Here is a 23,637-nt window from a genome sequence, read left to right as displayed (position 1 = left end):
ATATATATATATATATATATATATATATATATATATATACATATATACATATACATATATATATATATATATATATATATATATGTATTATATTTATTTTGACTATTTGTAGATTTTTAATCATTAGATCAGTTTAATTATTACATTTTGTTAATTTTATATTAATTAATTGCCTGAATTGTATGCGTCTTAATTAATAATTAATTTAATAATATTTCACTTGTATAATAATATTTTTTGTTAAAGTTAATTATATGTTGCTGTTCTTTTCTTAAGGTCGTAGAGAGGGAAATGTTTTAATTTAAACATTAAATATTGTTTATTTTTATATTTAATTAATACATTTATTATTTTAAGTAACTTTTAGGTTTTTCGACTACATTTAAATGTTTTATTTAAAATATTTAGGAATGGGAATAGTTAATCTGACCGTTCCAAAGTCAATCATTTTTCTTTCTGTTGCTAAGATTGGAGATTGAATAGTACATCTGACTCTTTCAAAGTCCAACACTTTCCTTACTACTGCTTATCTAGAATTGTTTTTTTCAATGTTCTATAAAATTAAATAATTTGTATTTTTTCTTTTAATTTGTTTGAGACATTCCTTTCATATAATTTATTTGTTTGTCAAATATGTGTTTTTTATTTTTTCTTATAAAAATAATGAAAATTGTTGTACATTTTTTTTATTTAAATATAAAAACATGTTTCTCAAAAATATATTTATTTATATTATCTTAAACTTTAATATCTATATTAAATATAATGTTATATATATAGTAAAGTTGATACATTTACCCTTGTTTTGAAAATATTCTTTTCCACAATATTTTTCTTTTAATATTTTTGTAGCTTACATAGAAAAGTATTTAAACACGATATTTTGGTTCCTGGCATTTTTTTCGGGATATTTAAGTATTGCAATATTTTGTTTCTAATATTTTGAAATACAACCTTCTATTTTTGTTTGTAGCGCTGTACACATTTCTTGATTGCCCATCAAAATGCGATCAAACTTGTAAGAAGTAGTGTGGACGTGGTTTTCTTTATGTCAGGTACAATCGGAGGTCCTACACCCACTTTCTGTGCATTGGAGACATTGTGTGGTGGGAGTACTTGGCAGTTTGTCTTGTGTTTTCCAATTCCTTTTTTAGGAGCAGTTATGATGTATTTCAGTCTGCATAAATTGTGTGTCTGTGCACTTTATGCTGGATGACATGTACTATATCTGAGGTTAAACGTACCGACTGTCTGACAGTCAAGGGGGCATCCGCACTCCCAAATGGTGGCTGTTCGTTCATCGGATATACTCACCAATAGATGGCCTGCTTTCAAGGCTGTGTGAGTGAAGGCAGTTGTCTCTTGGTCGGAGGAAGAAGGAGGGTTGTATGTTGTACAGATTGCAATATACCACTGAACTGAATGTGATTGCACATTCCACGGTATATTAGCAAATAACCAACCATAGTACAATGGATCTTAACAGCACTGTCAAACAGATGCCCTACCGTGACAGTGTTGCTCCAATTATCAGGGAATCCTTTCCCAACATATTGTTCTTCCTTGTAAGGGCTTATCTGTCGCCACAAAATTATTTCAGAACCAAGTGTTGAAAAACCTTCTGGTAGAAGGCACTCAGCAAGGCCTCCAGTTCAATTGCTAGATTAGTCTAGGCAGGAAGGGCAGAGCAAAGAAGCCCAGCACAACATTCAGTTAGTGTCTGTCAGCAAATCAGCAGCATTAGCTCTGTACTACTCCAGCTCCCTCACCTTTCCTCCTCCACGCTTAGAACCACCTGTCTTCTGTAGGACATATGCACATCAGTGTATTCATACGTCTCCGCTGTGCTGCCTGAACCCAGTTGTCCATGGAACATCTTTTTAATTTACAGCTCACACCAGCTCTTACCTCCGACACATCAGGAGTCTGTATCTGCTGCCTTGAGTCAGTTTACGCAGCAGTGTGTTCCTGCGCAGGCCCCGAAGATAAACAAAGCCAGTAAGTGGCCGCTCTCAGCAGCTCATTTTTATTCAGGAGAGGTACCATATCCTTGTATGGTTGCTGATGACTCAAATATTTTATGAATTAAAGGATCATTTCCTGGTGGATGCTGAGATCACATCTCACACAGAATTAGTTTATACATATACAAAGGAACAGACGTGGTTACTACTGTGGTACTGGAGGTGTTTTCCTGTAGACGCGGCATTATGATAATAAGTGACTGTCAGAACCTCTTTCAGAGGGACACTGGGCAAGCAGAGAATACTTGGCCCAACGTGGACGTTGAGGCATTTACTCCTGATGTCCTGGATGTAGGAAGCTGGCTCTGTATATACTATACCAAACAGAGTCCAGGGAGTTCCCAGAGGTATGGCAGAGCCTAATTAGGCAACTACTAAGAGCTCTCATTATGGTACTGAGGGCGAGCAGTTATGCTTATCCAGAGGGTATATTGTGTATTTATTGTATTCACTTTTCAAGACTGATGACACACACTCAGAGACTGACTCCAGACCAATCAGTTAGGTATAAAAAAGGTATACTTCTATTTTATTTTAAGAACCAAGCAGGACTTGGCACAGTTAGGACTGGATTGGTGGTATTATACTAGGATATGGCGCCACAAGGGACTGTACACCTTTCTAATATCTAGCTCCCTATTAGAAACGGTGCTATAAGGAGAAGAGAACCACACTTCCTCTTCTAACATAGGCAAGAGCCTTTAAACATTTGAACGCTCCTTAGCACTCGTTGTAGTATTTGACAATGGTTTGTACATGTGTTTTTCAACCATACATTAATCATGCAATAATTAAGAATTGAGGTCCTCGTTATTCAGGGTGTTCCGCAGGTGTTGCTTTATTTCAGAAGATGTTACAGCCAACACGTGTTTCGTCAGTAGGGAATGTAACCCTTTGGTTCGTGAAGGTATATTCCACAGCTCCCCGCTGTGGAATATACCTTCACGATATACAATATACCAGTCACTGCACCAAACGCGGAGCAGCGGGGAGGGAAGGAGAAGCCCGAAGACCAGCGGCGAGAGCTGCCATATTGCTAACCGACACTGTGGTTACTAGCTGTGGAATATACCTTCAGGAACCAAAGTCCCCTAACGGAAACCCCTTTGAGGGTTGGAATTATCACCTCAAGGAAGAAAAGGAGAATACTCAAGGAAAATAGCCTTGAAAAAGTCAAGGGTTACATTCCCTACTGACGAAACACGTGTTGGCTGTAACATCTTCTGAAATAAAGCAACACCTGCGGAACACCCTGAATAACGAGGACCTCAATTCTTAATTATTGCATGATTAATGTATGGTTGAAAAACACATGTACAAACCATTGTCAAATACTACAACGAGTGCTAAGGAGCGTTCAAAAGGACTTTGCACAGGTAAGCAAAATATACTCTCAAATGCGCGATTCTACAAGGAAATGCAGTTGTGGTTCAATTTGCAAACGTTACAGGTTGGTACTGGTTCAAAACGCAGTTAGATTACACAGTAATTACTTTTGGAATGCTTTTGGGTCACTTTGAGATTAAATTGACTACTCAGGAGGTATGCCTAGATACCACGGCGGGGATCTTGCAATACTCTAGAAGTAAGACTTTTAAGGGTTTACTGTATAGTTACTTTCTCTCCATACTAACATCAGTTCAACACATAAAACATTTTAGGGACAAAAACACATAACGCTGGTCCCTATGGGAGAAAAATGGCAATTGGTTTCACAGGTAACTACTCGAATCACGAGTGGGAGTTTTGGGGGTTAGGGCCAAGATTCCCCAAGGTCTAGGTTGGCACTCAAGTTGCACCACCAGTGGCACTGGGGAGGCTGGGTGAAAAGTGCAGGGGCCAATGGGTGTAGGGGTGCTAAGGGGGACTGCTCATTAGCAGGCAATTTGGCTGTAGGAGCAAAGTTTCTGAGGTTAAGATCAGCACTGCAGGAACCATCAGCACAGGAGCTGCACCACCAGCTAAACAGGGGAGGCCGAGTGCAGTGTGCCAAGGCGAAGTCGGTGATCCAGTGGATGTCAATGGAGATCTTCAGTTCTGCAAAGACGGTGCAGGTTCGGGCAGGGAGACTTCCTGGAGGAGACCACTGGCTCAAGAGGTACGTTGGGATTTTGGGGGAATTCCTGGACACCATTTGTTGGGCCATCCAAGGCCGTGGGGCATTGGGTGCAGGAGTGTCTTTTGGCATCGGGTTCTTCTTAGCAGCTCCAGTCGTGGTCAGGGCGAACCTTCAGGTTGAGGCTGCAGGCGTTGCCATGAAGCATGAGAGAGGTAAGGGATCACCAGATCCTAGGTCAGGATCACTGGGGAGACCTCTTCATGGTGTTCGGCCACTCAAACTCGGGCAGTTTGCATCGTGTGTAGAGTGGTGAAGAATTGCAGAGCTGCCTGCATCCATTTTCTGTTGGAGACTTGGCTTGAGCAAATCCGATGCTCATGTGAGACAGAGTCTGTTAGAGGAGTGAAGGACAGGTCCTCTGGGGTCTTGGGGTTGCTGGCTGGTGGACTCGCCGGGGTTCTCAATGTAGGCTGGTTGAAGTCGGGACAGGACGGTAGGGCTGGGGTCAAAGCAATAGGTGTCCTCTTCTTTCTCAGTCACCACAGCTCTTCGATCCTTTTTCTTTCTTCCTCAAACCTGAGGAAGCAAGGTTCAGGGTCTCTCCTGAATACTAAATTTAGGGGCATTAGAGAGATGTGCTGGTCAGGACCAATGGGTCTCTTCCTTGGTGTGAGTACACTCCCTATCATGCCACTCTCCAGCGGGAGGGGGGCATGAGCCTCTTCCCAATTGGTTGGGTCCCGTCATTTCCAAGATGGAAGGGTCTTAGATGTGTCCTTCACCTCGCCTCCCCCACCTGAGGGGTGTGGTTGGCAAAGGTGGGCACACCTCTCCTCCTAGCTAGGTTTTCCTGCTGATTCTCCCACCCAAAGTGTTGGTCAAAACTGGTGGGAGCCAGTTGCTGCGGGCAGTAAAAGGCAGGGACAGCGTACAAAGGCAGCATGTCTTTAAAGCTTCCGCTTTCATGGGCCCAATCTATCCTGAGGGAGGAGGCATGACACCACTGCCCAGGATGGGCTTTGTTTCTGGACCCAGGGAGCGGAGGCCCTCTACCTAGGGGTCCAGAAACCTGTCTGGTGGTGGCAAATGGCGGGCAGCCATTCAGGAACCACATCAGAGCTGGTCGCTTTTTAGAGGGCATCTTTAAGACGCCCTCTGGGTGCTTGGTACATTAAATTCCACACTGGCATAAGTGTGGTTTTAATATGCTGAAAAGCTTGCAACCAAACTTCCCGGGTTTTAGTAAAGCCATTATGGACCTGTGGAGGTCGTAATGACCAACTCTCAGGCCATATACTCTTAATGACTTTACTACACTTAACAATGTCAAAGAATTGCCTCAAAGACACAGTAGGGGTACAGGGCTCATGCCACTGTACCCTCACCTGGGGGCTAGTGCACCCTGCTAGAGGGGATGCTTACCTAGATCTCAGACAGTGGATTGCAGGCATGGCACACAGGGATGTGTGCCATGTCGACTTTTCACTGCACCACAACACGCAGCCTGCAAGGGCAGTGGGTGGGTGTTAAGGTATAGGGAATATAAGTGTGGCACAATAGGTGCTGCAGCCTTTATAGGCCTTCCCTGGCCTCAGTGCCCTTGGTACCTTTTACAAGTGGCTTACCTGTGACCAGGGATGTGCCAATTGTGGGTACAAAGGTACAGTTTTGGGCAAGAGCACAGGCCGTGGGAATCAGATTGGCAGGTACCTAGGGCACACCAAGTCATAGTGCGCGATGCCAACCCTTGTCGAAGGTACTTTACTGAAGCACGGAGGTCTTGAAGCTGCAGCTGTGGAGCCCAGGTGGTGTTGCAGAGGCCACGAGCTGTCCCGCGTTGGTTGACGAGATACAGGCAGGTCAGTGAGCGTCAGGGCCAACAACAAGCCTTGGCAAACACAACAGATGTGTTGCACAAATAAATGTTTAGTTGCAGACCAGCAAGGTCTGAGGGACTCACCCACCCAGGATAAGCCTGGGTAGGTCCTCAGCAAGCAGGAGAGCCGGCAGGAATCGGTGCAGATTCCCGGAGGATCCTCTGGCAGCAGGTACAGGGAGTCTCAGGGAGGCCTCCGCAGCACATAGAAGTTGGAAGCCCACTTTGCTGGAGTAGTAGGGAGGAAGTCGCTCTAGGAGCGGAGTGATGCTTGAAGCAGGGGCTTCTTGGAGCTCAAAGATCTTCGGTCAGGAAAAACAGCTAGGCTTGGCAACAGCAAAGAGACGTGGTGCACAGAGATGCGTTTCTGGTCGGCTGGAGAGGGATTACCATCTCCCAAGTTGCAGAGAAGACTGGTCAGGCCTCTGGAGAACCAACAATCCACCACTTGGATTTTAGAGCCAGGAGGTATCTGCGAGACAGCAGAATCCACAGGTTGGTCATCGTCGAGGTGCCTGGGTATGCAAGCGAGTGACTCCTCCACTCCAAGGGAGATTTCTTCTTACTATCTTAAAGCATGCAGGGTTGTGGGGGACTCAGGAGGATGCGCAGCCACGCATGTTGTAGAACTTGGAAGAGCACTGAGACGAAGTTGCAGTAGGAGCCTTCCTAACAAAAGCAGTCTTTGTCTTGGTTCCTGGTTCGGTCCAGCAGCAGAGTCCAGTATCCAACAGCAGAAAAATCTTTAGAGAAATCTTCAGGTGAAGCCAGTCGGTTCATGAGGATGAAGTCCAGGCAAATCTAAGGACCCACCCTCAGGTGCGCCCTTAAGTAACCCACAGAGGGGAAAGGACTACTTCTGCGGTGACCCACCAATCGGGGGGGTCAGGGACGCTACTCTGATGGACTAACCAGTCACATGCTGCTAGGGGCCTCTGCCCATCTAAGTTTCAAGATGGCAGAATCAAGTGGCCATCTGGCAGAGCTCTGGGAATTTCCCAAAGGTGGATCAGGACAGTGGGGTGCCAGAGAGGGAGCCAAAGGCTCCTGGATGGAGAAAACCGGTTTATGCAAGGGAGGGCACCAAATGTGCCCTTCAAAATGGAAATTAGGGCCTTCCATATTTTGTACCATTCACAGGCTTACATGCACCCAGAGCATGTTTACAGCAAACACACACCGCTCAGCACTACATCCTTCATGTATTGTACCACTCATAGGCAAACATACTTCTAACACATGCATGCACGGCACAGTACGGCATTATCCCTGTATGGTACCCTTTCCTAGGCACACACACACACAGCTCAGATACCCCACTTATTCGCTGTGCAGCACTACACACCAAACTGATGTAGGCCAAGGGTGAGTTAAGCAAACAGTAGCGGAACTTTAATTGAGTGATCCGGAAGGCCTCACTCCAGTGACAAAGGTTAAAAAGGACCTGTTCACTCCTACTGATCTCTACATGGCATGCTGCCACCACTGCTCTTGTGCTGCTTTACTACTGGTGCAGGCAGTAGCCTTCCACCACAATGAAGGGAGCACTTTAAACACCACTCCCAGTCCAACAAGAAAGCAATCCGTGAGACAGGCCTATGTCATTGTGCACATGCATGATCCAGGTTTGCCTATTTACTTGTGAGAAACTGTCACACATCTGTCAGCAGAATGTCACTCATATATACACAAATACACAGAAACTGTAAACATGTCACACATAAGCTGCATGAGGGAACTAGGCATCAGTAGAGCCAGGGCAGAGGGGCACTTCCATTACCATACCAACATTGACATATTGGTTTTTCCCACGTAGTGAAAAGTTGGGACCTACAAATGTGTTTGCTAAAGATTATTCAGTATCATTAACTAGCCCAATATCAATCCCCTACCTCAGGGATGTGATTGCAGGGTCAGGCTAGTAATAACTATTCCTCCTCTGATTGAATGATTCTACAGTGGCTGTGTGGACCATGGATAGTTTTCTTGTGCAATGGTACAGGCTTTGTTGAGGTCTGTGCAGTAATTCCTAAGACTAGGTCTCATATGCAGCGCAGACTTAACAAAAAGGCATAGAAAAAAATACAGAAAGTTTTTTTTTTAAACTGTTAACAAATAGAACACAATAAAAGCATACCTATGAGCTCGAAAATGCTGTTCTCCAACACAAATGTCTAAGTCTGAACAACAACATTTTTTGTGAATGGAGAGTAAATCTTCACCTAGTTTTGATGCAGTTTCAAGTAGTAAATCATCTAAAGGAGAACACAGAAAAAAATCTCGTAAGAGAATGTCTTCAGTCATCCCATAATACAATATATCCTAAAGGAGCTGGCATTCATAAAGCTGTTATATTCCTCCCAATTAAAAGTGTAAATTAAATTCAGAGTGCACCACTCAGACTCCGTTTGAATTTGCAGTGGCACATTAGAAAGGACAACAATAAAAAGGATATTGACAGTTTATCATGACACTTGAGTAGGGTAAATTAAGAGAAGCTATATCTTTGAAACTGCTGACACAGCTGAGAAAATAATAAATTGTAAAAAGAGTGAACACTAAGTTTCCTCAAACCAAAACAAAGGCAAAAAGAAATCACTTGATTATCCAAACACTGGCTTCGTTATGGTCCTCACTCTGCAGTTCTGCCACAGGTTTAAATAAACATTGGCAATGCGAATGATTGATAATACTCAAAAAGGTACAAATCTATCAATGTTCTCCTCATTTACACTGAATTTCTCAGACCACTTCTTTTCCACAGAAACTGCCAAATTCATGGGGAACCTATGACTGGGAATGTAAGCATCATCTCCTTGTGTTTGCTTTAGGGATATAAGCTAAGCATGTTTAACATCCAGACATATAAATGAAACCTATGCCCATGACACTTCTATACTTCTGGCTTTGTCAGTCATATCTTGGACACACATCAGTTATGACCTCTACCATGAGCAAGTCAAAATTGTTCCTTGAGAAAGTTTTATGATAGTAGACCATCGGATGTAAATAACTCGAGTCTTTTTGTACCTAAAAGGTAGACTCTCAAGCATGTTATAGCTAAATACATGATTAAGGAGAAGCAGAAAGATCTGCTGCTATTTCACTAATTACGAACAAACTATGCTGTAGAAATGTACTCCTACCTGAATAACAGACCGCTGACATTTGCAGGAAACATCAAAAACACTTGAGGCCATTTGATACAAGAAAAACAATCAGATCTGTGCATGGAAAAATCAGATCACTCACCTTGGAACACAGTTCCGTGAAGGTTTACTTTTTCACTCGTGCAAAATGAACTACAGAGAAGATGTTGACCAGAAAGTTCCGTAGAAGAATTATCGTGCATGGATGGAAAAAGGTCATTTTCATGGCGTTGCACATCAGACGGATCTTTGTCTTCAACATTATTCAACGGAATATCTTCCACAACTGATTCTGACCCTTTTTGAAGTGTGATCAGGAACTCTTCTTCAACCTCTTTAATATTTCTCTCCGAAGAATATACAATGCTAACCACAAAAAAAAATCATGTTGAGCCATTAAAAACCTCCAAGATTCATACAAGTCTAACAAATATTCTACACATCATTTTTTTTCAGACATCCACATTTTCTCCTTTTTGCATTCACAAGATGCATCTTGGAGACCGAAAACAAACTCCGCAATGCCTGTTTGCAATGGATTTCTGAAGGAGCAAATAATGTAATTTAAAAGCTACTTACAGTTGGTTTTTTTACAAAGAAAAGCGAGAATTGAGAGAGGGCAGATAGTCTGGAAATAATGTGCAGTGAGAGTTAGGATAGGAATGAAAGCTGAGAATAGAAGAGACTATGGAATTATTTAACATAATCAACTGTGAGGAACGGAGTCTCATGCTTGAAAGTGTCCTCCTTAATAACCTATGACCTCATACCCACAGGTACCCAGGTACTGGTCTAGTATGGTAAGTTGAAGTCCTGAGGTTTGAAGCAGGGGGGAATGTTCATGATTTATTCTTGTAAACAAATGTTTACAAACATTAGCAGCACTGACCGCTAACCAAATCTGAGTTAGGTCAACCTTTGAGGTACACCTATCTTTAGGGTGACCGGTAAACATTTACTTTAGACTAACACTCTCGAGATGTAGGATGAGTGCTGCTCACAGATGACACCCCTGAGCTGCTCTTGAGAAGTGATATCTTCCAAGGAGCACAGAATGTCATAGCACCAAGGGCGGGAGAGCAGGTTGAAGGCTCTTTATTTGGAGGTGGTTCATGGGAGACTGGCAGCGTAAATGCCTTGTCTTGCTGATGTGGGTACTGATCTTGTTTATGTTTTCAGTTGATACTGTATGCACTTGTTGATACAGAATGGAACTGCAAAATCTGTCTGGAGATGGAATTAGAGTCTGACTGCCTTGAAAAGTGTAGCAGAGGGTCGCCAGTACCCTTCTTAATCACAAAACCATGGCTGTATACTGATGACTGCGACATGACTGACTGGTTTGTTTTTGAAATACATTTAAGAAATCGATTTCAGATGGTCATCCTCTTCAACAAAGCAGACTATAACTATTACTAGCGTGCAATGATTGTACTTGGGGGTTTCTTAATGATAGTTTGTAAAACAAAAAAAAGCACTTTCATAGGGACTTGCATGATAATTTTATCTAAAATGGTTTTTAATGTGAAAAAAAATGAAAACCGCTAATGGGCATCCCAACTGACCACAGAAGCCTGACTGTCAGCAACTGACAGCCGCACAGCTGAAGAGCAGGCAGCATCTTGGCTCAGCATTTACATAAACTAAGAGAACTAAGTGGAAAGTTAAGCAATTGTTTAACTTAGTTCACTGACAGTTTTTGAGCAGCAGTGGTTTACCAGTGGTAAGGACTTTATTAATCATTTGGTTGATAGTGCTAACAAGAACTGGCAACACCAATAGGTCTGTCTTATTCGGTTTACGTTCATTGCTGTGTAATACATTTGAATGCAATAGCAGAAGTCTCACTGAGAGGTACCCAAATGCTGGTCATCGATTTACTTGTGAGAAACTGTCACACATCTGTCAGCAGAATGTCACTCATATATACACAAATACACTGAAGCTGTAAAAATGTCACACATAAGCTGCATGAAAACCTGGCGGCTATGATGCTGCTTTCTGCAGAACTTGCAGCTGAGCCCCAAAGAGAGGACTCAGGGTGAATTTGAGTGAATCTGAGTGAAGTGCCACAAGGGATTAGCTGCGACCTACTCTGGGAGTCTCGTTGGCCCTACAAGTGACAGATTCACGGTACTGTACACGCTGTGTCTGGTTCAATGTACACAACTTGCTTGATTTTCGGTGGGTTCTCTTCCCTCTTTCGGTGTGAGGGATAAAGAATCCGCGGACTGGGCTCATGGTATATTAGAGGGACTCGAAGTGGATCTAACTGTGCCTCTAGTCACCAATATTCATTGAAGTGGCAAGTGTTGGTGGACTACATGGTGGCCTTTGACAGAAAGGGATTGTGCAGCCTCCCAGGGCTTCAGATCCTTTGTCCCACATTGAAAGTGTTATATTGGATGGGTACATTGTTGTGTCAGGGCAGAAATCAAAAGAGTGAGTTAGCATGCATTAGTACATACGAATTCTCTCAACTGGTGTTAATGTAGGAAGGACATAGCCACAAGAGCCTCCCAACAGACTAAAATAGTCTAAATTGAGAGGAGCTCAAGAGCCTGAAGTGCACAGATAATACACGAAGGCTGCTCACATTTCTTTACGAACCCTGAGGAAGTCTGGTAGTGGTTGGAGGTTGGTGGCAGAGCTGAGGCGGGCTCTGGTTGCGCCGGGCCTTCGGGCCCACAGCATGGATGTCATTGGAACAGTGGATGGCCAAGAAGTGGTATCCAATCTTCGGGATCTGCATCAGGGAGAGAATGTGGTGGTTGGGTCGGATAGTTCTTTGGAATTCGTGAGATAGCCTGTTGAGACGCCAATGGAACAGGAGGAGTTGGTGCTTCGGGTAGAGAAGTGGAGATCGATCAGTCAGCCAGCCGCTGCTTCATGCTAAGAACTATGGCATTCCCATCCCTTTGTTCTCAATTTTTTCCTTCTGAAATGTCAAATCCAAAGCCTGATGAGACTTACTATACAAATCTATTCTTATAATGTATGACAGGGATCCTGTTCACATTCGGATCACAGTAACTGAATTTCATGGGCGAGGGTAGTTCATAGTTACATTCACACCCTCTGTTTATTTAGGACTACTCACAGATCTCTCCGAGATTGCAGTTGGGATAGCGGGAGCCACTGGATCTCCCCGCTGAGTATATTTAGCTTAGTGGTGAATTATTAACTATTCGTATTTCTTTCTTTTATGTGTTCTTAACAAGGTACAGGTTGTTAACATTGCTGAGGGATCATGTGGAGACATGAGTTGTTAGTTGGTATTTATGTTTACCCCAACAGATAGGGGAAGGGGTATTGTTTTTCTATATATGGTGTTATCGGTATTCAACCAAAATGACTGAATATATGACAACACAACCAGTCATGCCACATCACAAGGTGAGACATATGGGGATGTGCATGTATCACTTTGGCACCCAAGGACAAAGAACATCTTAGTCCCCCTGAGGCACAGAAGATGGTGATGAGTGCTAATGTGAGATGATACAGTCCACACCTTCATGAAATGCCCTTCGGCACCGTTGGTGTTTCTTCAAGAAGTGCACTTGATGGAGGAGTAGGTTCTTTAGATGCGAAAGAAATGGAGAAGGGTGTTTGCTGCAATGTACTCCTCATATGCAATAGGAGGAGGGCACGAGTCAGGGGTACACACGGGTACAGGGCGTCCACCCTCTATTTTCACAGGGTGGACGCCGTCCACCCTGCCAGAAAGTTTGACCACACACAAATATGCTGAACTTGCCCCAGTGTCATTTTGAGACACCGGGAGACGTTCAGCAGATCCTGCACATTTAGTCTGCTTTTGATCCCCAGCAGCAACATGCAGAAGACGATTGGCCTTTTTTTCATCTCCAGCTGGGCCGAAGTTAAGGGCCATCAGGCCTCCTTTTGATCGAGTAACCCGACTAGAGGTGGCGTTGAAGCTCACACTTAAATGCAAATACAACAGAGGGGAAACAAATGCACACCACAGAGGCACATGGTGTTTCTTTTTGCTTTACAGTCCATGTACACAAGTCCATGCACTGTAAGAATGTCACATGTGTTGGTCTGTCCCAGTATTTGCACAAATAACAATTTAAATAGCCCTATTTTATTTCTTTTATAGCGCTACTTATACCAGTGCAGGGTGTTAAAGCGCTTTACATAACATACATATTATCCATTGCCAATAATTCATGTAAGTGTGCATATCAATTTACAAGATGCGCTACATGGTGTATGAGTCTCGAGACCTTCATAGCGCACTGTGCTATATTAGAAGGATTACAATTTATGAATTGCAAGTAACAAAAGGATCTCTGGGTTCAAAGCAGTAACCCACTTACCTATCGAAATAAAATAAAAAATTTAATCTGTGTGTCACATGATGTGCTTTACAGGACACACCTTAATCTTCAGTGCTACTTTCTTTCATCTCTGGGACTACATAAAACACAGATCTCTCCAACAAATATGTTAAATCTCACCATTATTATTCTCTGAGATTTACAGGGCACCTCTGCAGCAGATGCCTTAACCCCATAAAATATTTTAAAATGCAGACTTTGCAGTCAATTAAGCAGAACAATTCTACTACCAGGTTTCTCCTTGTTGCTAGTTGCTTTGTAGCAGGGTGGGCAAAATATATATATATATCTAAATGTATATGTTGAGACCCAGATTTTGCATCAGGATTGTGTCACTTATTTGACACAACCTCAACGCCAAATCTCATTTATTAAATCTCATAATGCTCTTAAAATTTACTCATGATAGATATGATGAACATATGTGTGAGATCATGCTATCCGATTTCACTTCTTGTGATGTCACTTCCGGTGAGGTCTAGTACAATGTCACGCGGCGAGACGTTGTGCGCTTTGATGGCAGGTGTCATGATGTCACTTGCTGACTGCCTAACTTGGTTAGTCCCCCACTTCTTATTATAGGACTCGTGCCCTGAAGAGGAGTAATGATATGGGTGGCCTCTGGGGTTCCATTCCAGCATTATTATTTGAGGGCTGGTATAGAGGGCAGGCACACGGTGGTGTATGTTCTGCTGAAGGGGGATGAAAACTGCTTGATGAACACATATGCACCTAATGTAGATGACAACCAGTTTTACCGCACATAGTATGGCGCCCAATACGCCATATTTAGATATCCCAATACTTTGGGCAGGTGACAAACTATATTCTGAACTGCGCCTTAAGTAGGCACCCACCAAGGGTCCTGACTAAACCAGGCATGACTGAGGTGCACTAAATAATTTGGATAATCCTGATGTATATAGATCATAGCATGCTAACGGCAAAGAGTATTCTTAATATTCCAAGGTACATAACACATACAGCAGTTTGAACATTATAATAATTAAGCGCACCCTGACCACAACAATCAAAGCTGCACAGTGTCAGAGTATATTTCTGTCTAATCAGGCCTACCCCCTAATACAGTATAACAGAGAAACACCAATGCTAGTATACAGACATGTCGCTTAAACCCGGAAGCCCTCAGAGACCCGACATTTTGAATGAGGATTGGCTTAGTTAGTAGCACATATTTTGAACACAACTGGGGGTTCACGCCATCTAGAGCTAATGAATGAGAGGCACTGAAGGTGGTGTTGAATGAGGAATGTATAGGTCGACAATACATATTCAGGAGACAACTGTAGGATAATGTAATACAGCCGAAAAGGGATCCAACTCGCATCTAGGCTCACATGCAGGATGACCTCACTGGGACTAATGCCCTTATTGTGAGAAAACGTAGAGTGGGAAAAAACTGGTACGCACTGAATAAATTATAAGAAGGAATTACATACTGAGGCTGCCAAATCAAGCAAAATGTTAGCATGGTTACTTAAACGAAAGTGCCCTCCCCCCAATATATCACTAGGTCGAGCCTAGCGGCAGCGCGCATGCCCTGCTTGCTCTGTGAGGCATGCAGTAGCTGAGTATGCTGTGTAAGCCTCACCCACACTCTGCCCATACCTTTCATTGGCTGGTGCCATTGTCCTTGGTAAATGCTGGCTTCTGATTCATTATGAGGCTTGTTAGTCCCTCCTTGTTACCGCCTTGTCTCCATTTGTTACCGCCCATGAGGACTCAATCTTTTACTGTGTCCTAAATCGAGAGCTTTCATTACCAGTTCTGAGAACTATTTACTGCATTAAGGGACACAGCATGCACGGGGTGCCAGCTTCGGTAATGGCGGCCTCTTCCTAACCTAAGTTGCATTTCGTTTTCTGTTTTTTTAACATTTCAAACTTTAATACAGAGCGGAGCGCCCGCTTCAGGGACACCTTGCTCAGTTTTTCTTGGTTTTTTTCTTTAAATTTAATGCGGCACGCGCTCTGTTTATATTATAATTTTTAAGAATGTAATACCAAGCGCGGTGCCGCTTCAAGGACACCGCACTCTGCAATGCAATAGGTGTTTCTTTTAGTATTGTAAATGACAATGCCTTTTAATTTTTTTTAAAAGGCATTGCCATTTACAATGCCAATAGCTCCAAAAACTCGCAGGTGCAAGACCTATTGCATTGTAAATGCTTGTAGTTAGTAAATCCGGGTGGCACTCAAGTGTTGACCCAAAAAAGCCATAAATCATAACTTGTTGCAATATCTAGCATTGGTTTATTCTCGAACTTCTCCGCTGTTGGAGGCAGCGCTTCCTGGCACACCTTCTGCTACCAGAACTCCCCCAAGGTCAGATAGTTAAACTGAAATGAAGAGTTACTGGCAGCAATCAAGGACATGCCTCCCGGAAAGACCACGGGCGGATGGTTTGCCTCCAGAATTTTATAAAATATGTCAGGTATAGTTAGTAGACAAGCTCTTGGAAGGTATTAAGGAATCCAGATGACTGAGTGAGCTGCAGAGTTCTATGAGCGAGGCCACTGTCCTCATGATGTTGAAGCCAGGCAGAGCCCTGGAGTAGCTGGGTTCTTACAGTCCCCGGTGCAAGATTTACAGAGACGCCACAATTGTATCCAATATTTTTCCACCATGGATCGCTAAATTGGTACATCCCAACTAATGCGGCTTTATTCCCTGATGTAATACTTATAGAGCACGTGGTTCACTTGTCTCAAGTGCATATGGCACCTGAGTTAACTCTAGAGGGTACCCTGATGGCCCTATATAAGAAAGCATCTGCCATGGTATGCTCGGATGGCTAGATTTTCAAATAGCTGGTTGTTGGGGAGATGTGCAGGACAGGGATGCCCTGTCTCACCCCTGTTTGCCCTGGCAGCAAAACCCCTAGCAGTACACCTGCATTAACACATGAAGATTTCGTGAATTGCCATAGGGGATCCGCCACATATCGTATCAATATAATCCAATGACACTTTGCTATTCCTGACCGAATCGCAAATTTCGGTCCCGATATTGTTCGAGTCGCTGACTACGTTTGGTAATATTTCTAGCCTCTCACTAAACAAACAGAAAAGAGTATCAAAAAAGTTGGGCTCGCACACCGCTCACTCATCAGCGGGATCGCCCCACAGGATCATGGTAATTGTAGTTGCATTAGTTCAGAACGTCGTATCTTCTTTTAAATTTAAATATCATATTCTTCGCCATCCCTGGACACGTGTTTCGTGGTATTTGCCACTCGTCAGCAGGGAGCAGGTCAGCTTCTGGGGTTGCCGATGGCTGCCGCATATCACCAGGTATAGTACCAATACAGAGGCACGCAGGTGCAGAGTTCCCATGCTCATCAGCCAAGAACCAAAATATCAAAAAAGTTGGGCTCGCACACCGCTCACTCATCAGCGGGATCGCCCCACAGGATCATGGTAATTGTAGTTGCATTAGTTCAGAACGTCGTATCTTCTTTTAAATTTAAATATCATATTCTTCGCCATCCCTGGACACGTGTTTCGTGGTATTTGCCACTCGTCAGCAGGGAGCAGGTCAGCTTCTGGGGTTGCCGATGGCTGCCGCATATCACCAGGTATAGTACCAATACAGAGGCACGCAGGTGCAGAGTTCCCATGCTCGTCAGCCAAGAACCAAAATATCAAAAAAGTTGGGCTCGCACACCGCTCACTCATCAGCGGGATCGCCCCACAGGATCATGGTAAACAGAAAAGAGTACTGTTCCGACTGGCTGCATATACGAGACTATCACCTCAAATTTCCCCCTACTTCGGTATGAAATGAGAAACAAAGGTTTTTTCTACCAATGTATGCAGATCGCCCACACCGCTGACAAACAATATAATTACAACATGGAGGTGTGGAGGGTCCTCTGTAGGTTACGTGCCTCAGGGCAGTTTTGGAACGCCCTGGCAGTCTCACTGATGCTTAGGACTGCCCTGGACAATATAGTGCTTTTCCCATGCTGCTTTTACATCCTACAGATCTATATGTGCCCGATTCCCAGGCCAGCATTTAAGGAGCTAGATAGGCTGTTGATATCGCTGGTGCGGGTTGGAAAGAGGCGCAGGGTACAGTTAACTCATCAGAGGCAGGCCTAGGGCTGTCGGACTTCGACCCGTATTAAACAGCTGCTCTGTTTCAGCATGCGGTCCACTGGTGTAAAAAGGGCAGTAACTAGGAAACAGAACTGCTGCAGGGCACCCTTGACACACCCCAGCTTCTGCTGTGCTTGGTGCAAGGGAGGACTCAACCATCGGATTCTCCACACGTGGTGCAAATGGGTCATCTGCATGGGAATTGGCTACAAAGTATATCCTAAAAATTCCCCCTTATTTCCAGATCATTGCCGATATGGTGGATGTAACCATTCTACAACATCACATTAAACAGATCTATATCACAATGGATGGACAGAGGAGGTGTTGAGATGGGAGACCAGTACCTGGCTGTGGAATTCATTACATATGGGGAGACAAGTAAGACGTTTGGACAATTCCTTCAATTTCAAAACTAACCAATGCTGTGAGAGAAATATGGACTGTCTTCCCAGCAATTCCACTTGTGTCAAGTATCCTTGAGGTGCTGGGAGACAGGACGGGGGAAACGTACATCATGCCTATATAAAACCCTTAAAACTGACAGGATGGTCCCCCTAAAGGTTAAATAGAAAAGAGAAACTGCCCTGTAAGAGCCCCTTTCAGACAAAGAATGGGAGACGTGCTCCTGTTCAGATGAGTAATGCCTGATTTAAGCAGACTCATTTTCACGTCCTGCACCCCGCCTACCTACTCTTGGGCCACTCCATAAAATATTTTACAATTGAGCTCCTGATGGCCCCAGATGTAATGAGAATGAGGCCATGTTCTTGCATAAGTGGGAATGTAGGTAAATAATTAGCTACTGAGAAGGTGTGGTTCTGATATTGAAGAGTGCCTGACAATGTTTGGTGTTTCATTACAACATTGTGTGTTGGAGTACGAAGTCTGATAAGTTTGTCACCCTGGGGTTGGCGCTGAGTAAGCAAAGAATTTCAATTCACTGGCCATCACCAAGGCCACCTATGATCAGTACTTGGGGATGGGGGAATGGGATTTGGCAGAGGAAAGACGACTAAAAAATGTCAGAAAGATAAGGCGTCAGGGGATGATATAGTGTGGTGAGGGCAAATGATACACACTCTTTGTACCTTGGAGGGGGCGGAGAAACCGTCGGGAGTAAAGATTATGGACAGTACTAGCAGAAGCAAACTTACATGAACACATTTACCTGCACTCTCAAAAGGTCTAAACAGTGATCTTAATGTGAAGTGTGATATTGAACCCACACCTTTATACCCCGAATTCCAATTTTTTTTAAAAAACTTTGCTAGGATGTATACTGTATGCCATATGTTTTCAGGGATTCCCGGATATGACACTAAGGTTTTATATCGTTACCAAATACTGTGAACATAGGGTTATGACATTGATTGGTGTAATGCCAATGCTTGTTTTTTCAAATTTGGATTATAAAACATTTGGGGCTCCCACCCTAGTGCAGCACTCTGCTGTTGTCTGAATACATTCATGCTCTAGAAATACCCTATCAATACACTGAGTGACGAATGCTTCTAGAGGCATCTATTTAGGCAGAGCTATGTGGCTGTACGTGTCACATTTCTACTAAAAGGCTGGAATTCGGCACTGGGATCAGGTCTCCGACAATGTTGAATGCAGATGTATTCAGATAGTGTATTCTTCCTGCTGGTTGCTGCCAAATCCACTTACATGCGTGATCTCAAGAAGAGAACTGCACCTACAAGCATGAACACACCATTCACCAGAGCAATGATTTCGGCAGATGCACACTTCACTTTCTTTGAAGCCTTTTCTATGAGAGGCTTGAATGTGCCCCAAGCCACTGGGCCAGAGTTCTGGATGAGAAGTTAAAGGGAAAAAAAATAAAACATATTGTGACACAAAGTCTTAAAAGTTAGGAAAGAACATCCTACGCTAAACCCCTGGCCACCCGTCTCCTTCCGCTCATGTCGCTGATCGCTCGCCCTGACCAGTCAGGTTTCATCCCGGGGCGTGCCACCTCGCGCAATCTGTGCACTATTTTCTCGGTCTTCCATCAGTTCAACCCCACTCTCCCGGCAGTGGCCGCCATATTAGATACCACAAAGGCCTTTTACACACTAGAATGGCCCTTCCTCTTTTATCTTCTCTCTCGATTAAGATTCAGTCCAGATTTTGTGCGCAAGATTTAATTGCTGTATCGCCTCCCCATGGCGCGCATCAGCGTATAAGGACAGGTTACTGATCCCATCACCATCTTGCGGGGCAGCAGGCACGGCTGCCCCCTCTCCCCTATGCATTCGCCATCGCTATTGAGCCCCTGATGCTGCGGCTGCGCCGGCATCACACGCACAGGGTATAGGTTTCTCGGCTCGAGCCCTTGTCATTTCCTTGTACGCGGACGACATAACTATGTATGTCCGCGAGCCTCGGGAGAATGTTGCACCCATGACCAGGGAGGTTGCCCGGTTTAGCGACCTCTCCGGAGTCCAGGTCAACTGGAGTAAATCTGTCCTCTTTCCGCTCACGGACGCGACCGTGCCTTTTACCCCAGATTATCCTTTCATCTGGGCGACTGGCCCCACCAGGTACTTGGGCATCTGGCTAAGTAGGGATGTGGACGAACTGTGGGGGTCCAATTTTGGTAAGGCATTGGACTGGCTGGAGTCCAAGATGCGTGCGTGGCAAAGACTCACCCCATCACTGGCTGGGTGCATAGCCATTGCTAAAATGGTGGTACTCCCTAAATTCATTTATATCTTCTTGAATATTCCCATCCCTCTCACGTCACAATTTTTCCAAAAATTGTGCTATAACATCATCACACTGCTTTGGGCAGGGTGCCAACCTACAATTGCCTACGACATTCTAACACTCTCCTTGGCTCGGGGCGGTCTGGGGGACCTCTATTTCAAGCTCTAAGTGCTGTGCGCTCAGGCCAGTTTTCTCCACTTCTGGATCCACCCAATGCCTTCCAGCCTCATGAGGCAGTCGAGGCGGACTTAGATTCCCCATGACGGGTGCAGACTGTTCTATTTTACCACACAGAGTACTGCGCGGCGAGTTTGACACGGTCGAGTGCTTGCGCTGGGCGTGGGATGGGTTACGTAAACACACTGGGGCGTTCTACCCACCATCCATGCCACTTGCAAACAATCCATAATTTCTCCCGTTGCAGACTGCGGGTATGTCCAGCCGCGCTGCCGACCTCGGAATCCACACTATAGCGAACATTTACCCTGAAAACAACTTCTTCACTCTACAAGACAATGCTGCTCCGCTCAATAAACTACTCTATTACCAGATCAGAGCAACCTGTAGAAGCGACAACCCTGCTTTTACACTCGCTGCCCGCCCAGCGACGCGCTTGAGCTTAGTTATTCTTCAAACTCTCCGCGGAAATTGGTCACAAGTCTCTATGTTCTCACACTTGCTGCTTCCCCCACCAACATGGACCGTGCCCTCAGCGCGTGGGATGCGGACTTCAAGATTGGCCTCTCCTCCGAAAACTGGCGGTACTGCTGCAACCAGATAAGGCGTCTCTCCCCCAACTATCGCCTTCGGCTCATCCATTTCAAGTATCTACATAAACTCTATCGCACCCCGATATCACTACACAAGATGGGCATGCTGGACAGCGACAGATGTGCGAGGTGTTCGGCACCTGGCACGGATTTCGCGCACCTGGCCTGGTTGTGTCCCGGAGTTTCCTCGTTCTGGCTGGAGGTGTGCACCGCAATTAGCGAAATTACATCTTAGCACATTGCCCCATATCTCTTGATGTGCCTCTTGGGCTACGTTAGACATTTATCAGATGCTAACCGCAAACTGATTGCAATGCTCCTGGTGCTTGCTAAACAGGGGTGGCCATCCACTAGGGCCGTAAACCGGCACCCCGGGTTAAATGCTGGCTGGATGATGCATCCCATTGTCAGACGCTCTTGGGCGAATTTTGGGATTTGATGCCTGCGGCTAGCAGACCTCCAGACATATGGGGCCCTCTTGTTGCCCACCTCCACTGACTGGCTACCCCTGCAGACCTCACCACTGACTCTCCCACCACTGAAGCTCAGGTGACCGAAGCTGACCCAACAGACACAACTCTACCCACAGACGCAATCTCACATATCTCCTCCAATGGGTAAGAATCACTGGTCCTTCACAAATGCCATGTTTGCTTTTAACAACTAACTGCCATGTAGTGCTGATTATAATTGTATGTGCAACCTTTAACAAGCTAACTGTTGGAGTGATAACCTGTAATGTGACTTGACTTCATTTTCAATAAAGTTTTGAAAATCAAAAAAAAGAACAGCAAACGCCTAGAAGTTTCAAATCACAAAGGTTTTAAAAAACATAAAAGAGAATATGGCAACACAACAAGCCAGATAGGAAAACAAAATAAGAAGAGCAACATCGGAACCCCCTTCTTCTTCCGTAGAGCATAAGTGTACATGTTTTACTCATGGGGTTGCTATGAATGGTACCAAAATGCTGAGCAAACCATCTTTCAACTACATAATAAAAATCCTCCCAGAGAAAAGAGTGAGTCATATGCTGTCTCACTTAAAATAGTTCTCTCAGTCTTTTGTATTCGTTTTTTAGGTCTCGCGACCTATCAATGTGTGCAAGCGCATTGAGGGAGCGAGAATTCAAGTGCTCAAAAAACTCGTGAAACCAAGGGTTTCGTTCGTGCGGTTTTCATTAAGTTCACGTGAATCACGTGAGCAAACAAGCACGCGCATTCACGGCCGCACAGCACATCAAAGGGCTTCGCCCAGCGTGCGCTCTGCGGCTTCTCCTCCCTTAATTAGCAGCTTCTCCCATGTCTCTCCGGCTTCCCTCCGGCCATTTGCCACACTCCTTGCCTCTGTCTTGCCTCCCCCTCCATTCTCCTCCCCTCGCTCGCATTCCCGCCCCCCACCAGGCTCTGCTCACAACAGGCAATCCCCCTTGTTTTTAATTGTTTCCTGCTTTCTTTGGCGCTTGTTTTTTTTTTAACCCACGAATTGTAGGAGACTGCTCTCGTCTTGCAGATATAATCCACATCTTGTCACTGTTGTAGGTTATAATATTTACCCAGCTGGGTCAGAGCGTTCTGTCACATTGTAACCTCCACATAGTTGCACCAACAACATCTCAATTGACATTGCAGTAAGTCAGCATAGTCATAGGCATACATCATGGCCATCTTAAGTACTCGCTCATCTCGGAGGTTTAGCGCACTCCCATCAACGACTGATAACACCATAAAGAAGCCAGAAACAAAAAGCATTTGCAATGCAATAGGTCTCGCAATTGCGAGATTTAGATCTATTGGCATTGTAAATGACAAGGTCTTTTATTTACGTTTTAAAAACAAAAACATAAATAAAAGTAATTGTCATTTACAATGCCAATAGCTCAAACTCGCGTAAATGCGAGACCTATTGGCAACGCCAGTGCTTGTTCCATTTGCATTGTTAAAATTCTAACTTGAGCATAATACATATTAACCAATGAGACTCTACACTCTATTGCATTAGCCTGCTCTGTTTTGTTCGTTTTTTTCTATTTTTCTTTCTGGATGACAATGCTTACTTTACTTGCATGTTATTTCATGATGCTTCAAAAAAGAAAACGTTCTGCTGTAATGATACACCACATTTATATTGCACTCGATGCGCGCTGCGATATATACTATATTTCCAAACGCCTCCGGGCCTCCGGGCTGTCGGTACCAAGGCTGTGTCACCATATCGTCCATCTGCCATGCTTCAGACATATCATGCTGCCGGCCTCCGGGTTGTAGGCGCTAACAGCAGTGTACCGTTTGCAACATCCAATAAACAGTTGAACGGAAAAAAAAAAAATGAGACTCTACACTCTGACTCTCTGATCTTATCTCAAGGATTGATTGGCGTTCTTCAGCACTACTACAAGTTTGAGGTCAGCAATCTGAGTCGAGACTGGACTGCTCGTCTCTAGCAAAGCCTGCTACTTCCTCTGCCTTTTGAGGTGACTGATAGTACTGTTTGCTAGTCTCGCCTTTCTTCCTTCTATTGACATTTTCAAACAGTCTTACTTCGCTTTTTAAAAAAG

The 23,637-nt window shown here is 44.3% G+C and overlaps 1 protein-coding gene across 2 annotated transcripts in view; it reads right to left on the bottom strand.

The window, feature by feature from the left end:
- Positions 1-23,637, bottom strand: part of BTBD8 (BTB domain containing 8) — a 419,591-nt gene that overhangs the window by 296,179 nt on the left and 99,775 nt on the right. For both annotated transcript variants that reach the window (XM_078646322.1, XM_078646321.1), the window contains 2 exons: positions 9,212-9,474; positions 8,097-8,214 (listed from right to left, as the gene is read on the bottom strand). In XM_078646322.1, the coding sequence (XP_078502448.1) occupies positions 8,097-8,214; positions 9,212-9,474 (381 nt within the window). The remainder of the gene's footprint in view (positions 1-8,096; positions 8,215-9,211; positions 9,475-23,637) is intronic.

Source organism: Lissotriton helveticus, chromosome 1_1, assembly GCF_964261635.1.
Source record: "Lissotriton helveticus chromosome 1_1, aLisHel1.1, whole genome shotgun sequence".
Taxonomy (NCBI): domain Eukaryota; kingdom Metazoa; phylum Chordata; class Amphibia; order Caudata; family Salamandridae; genus Lissotriton; species Lissotriton helveticus.
Note: the sequence above shows the minus strand (reverse complement) of the source record. Positions and strands in the feature narration are given on the sequence as shown.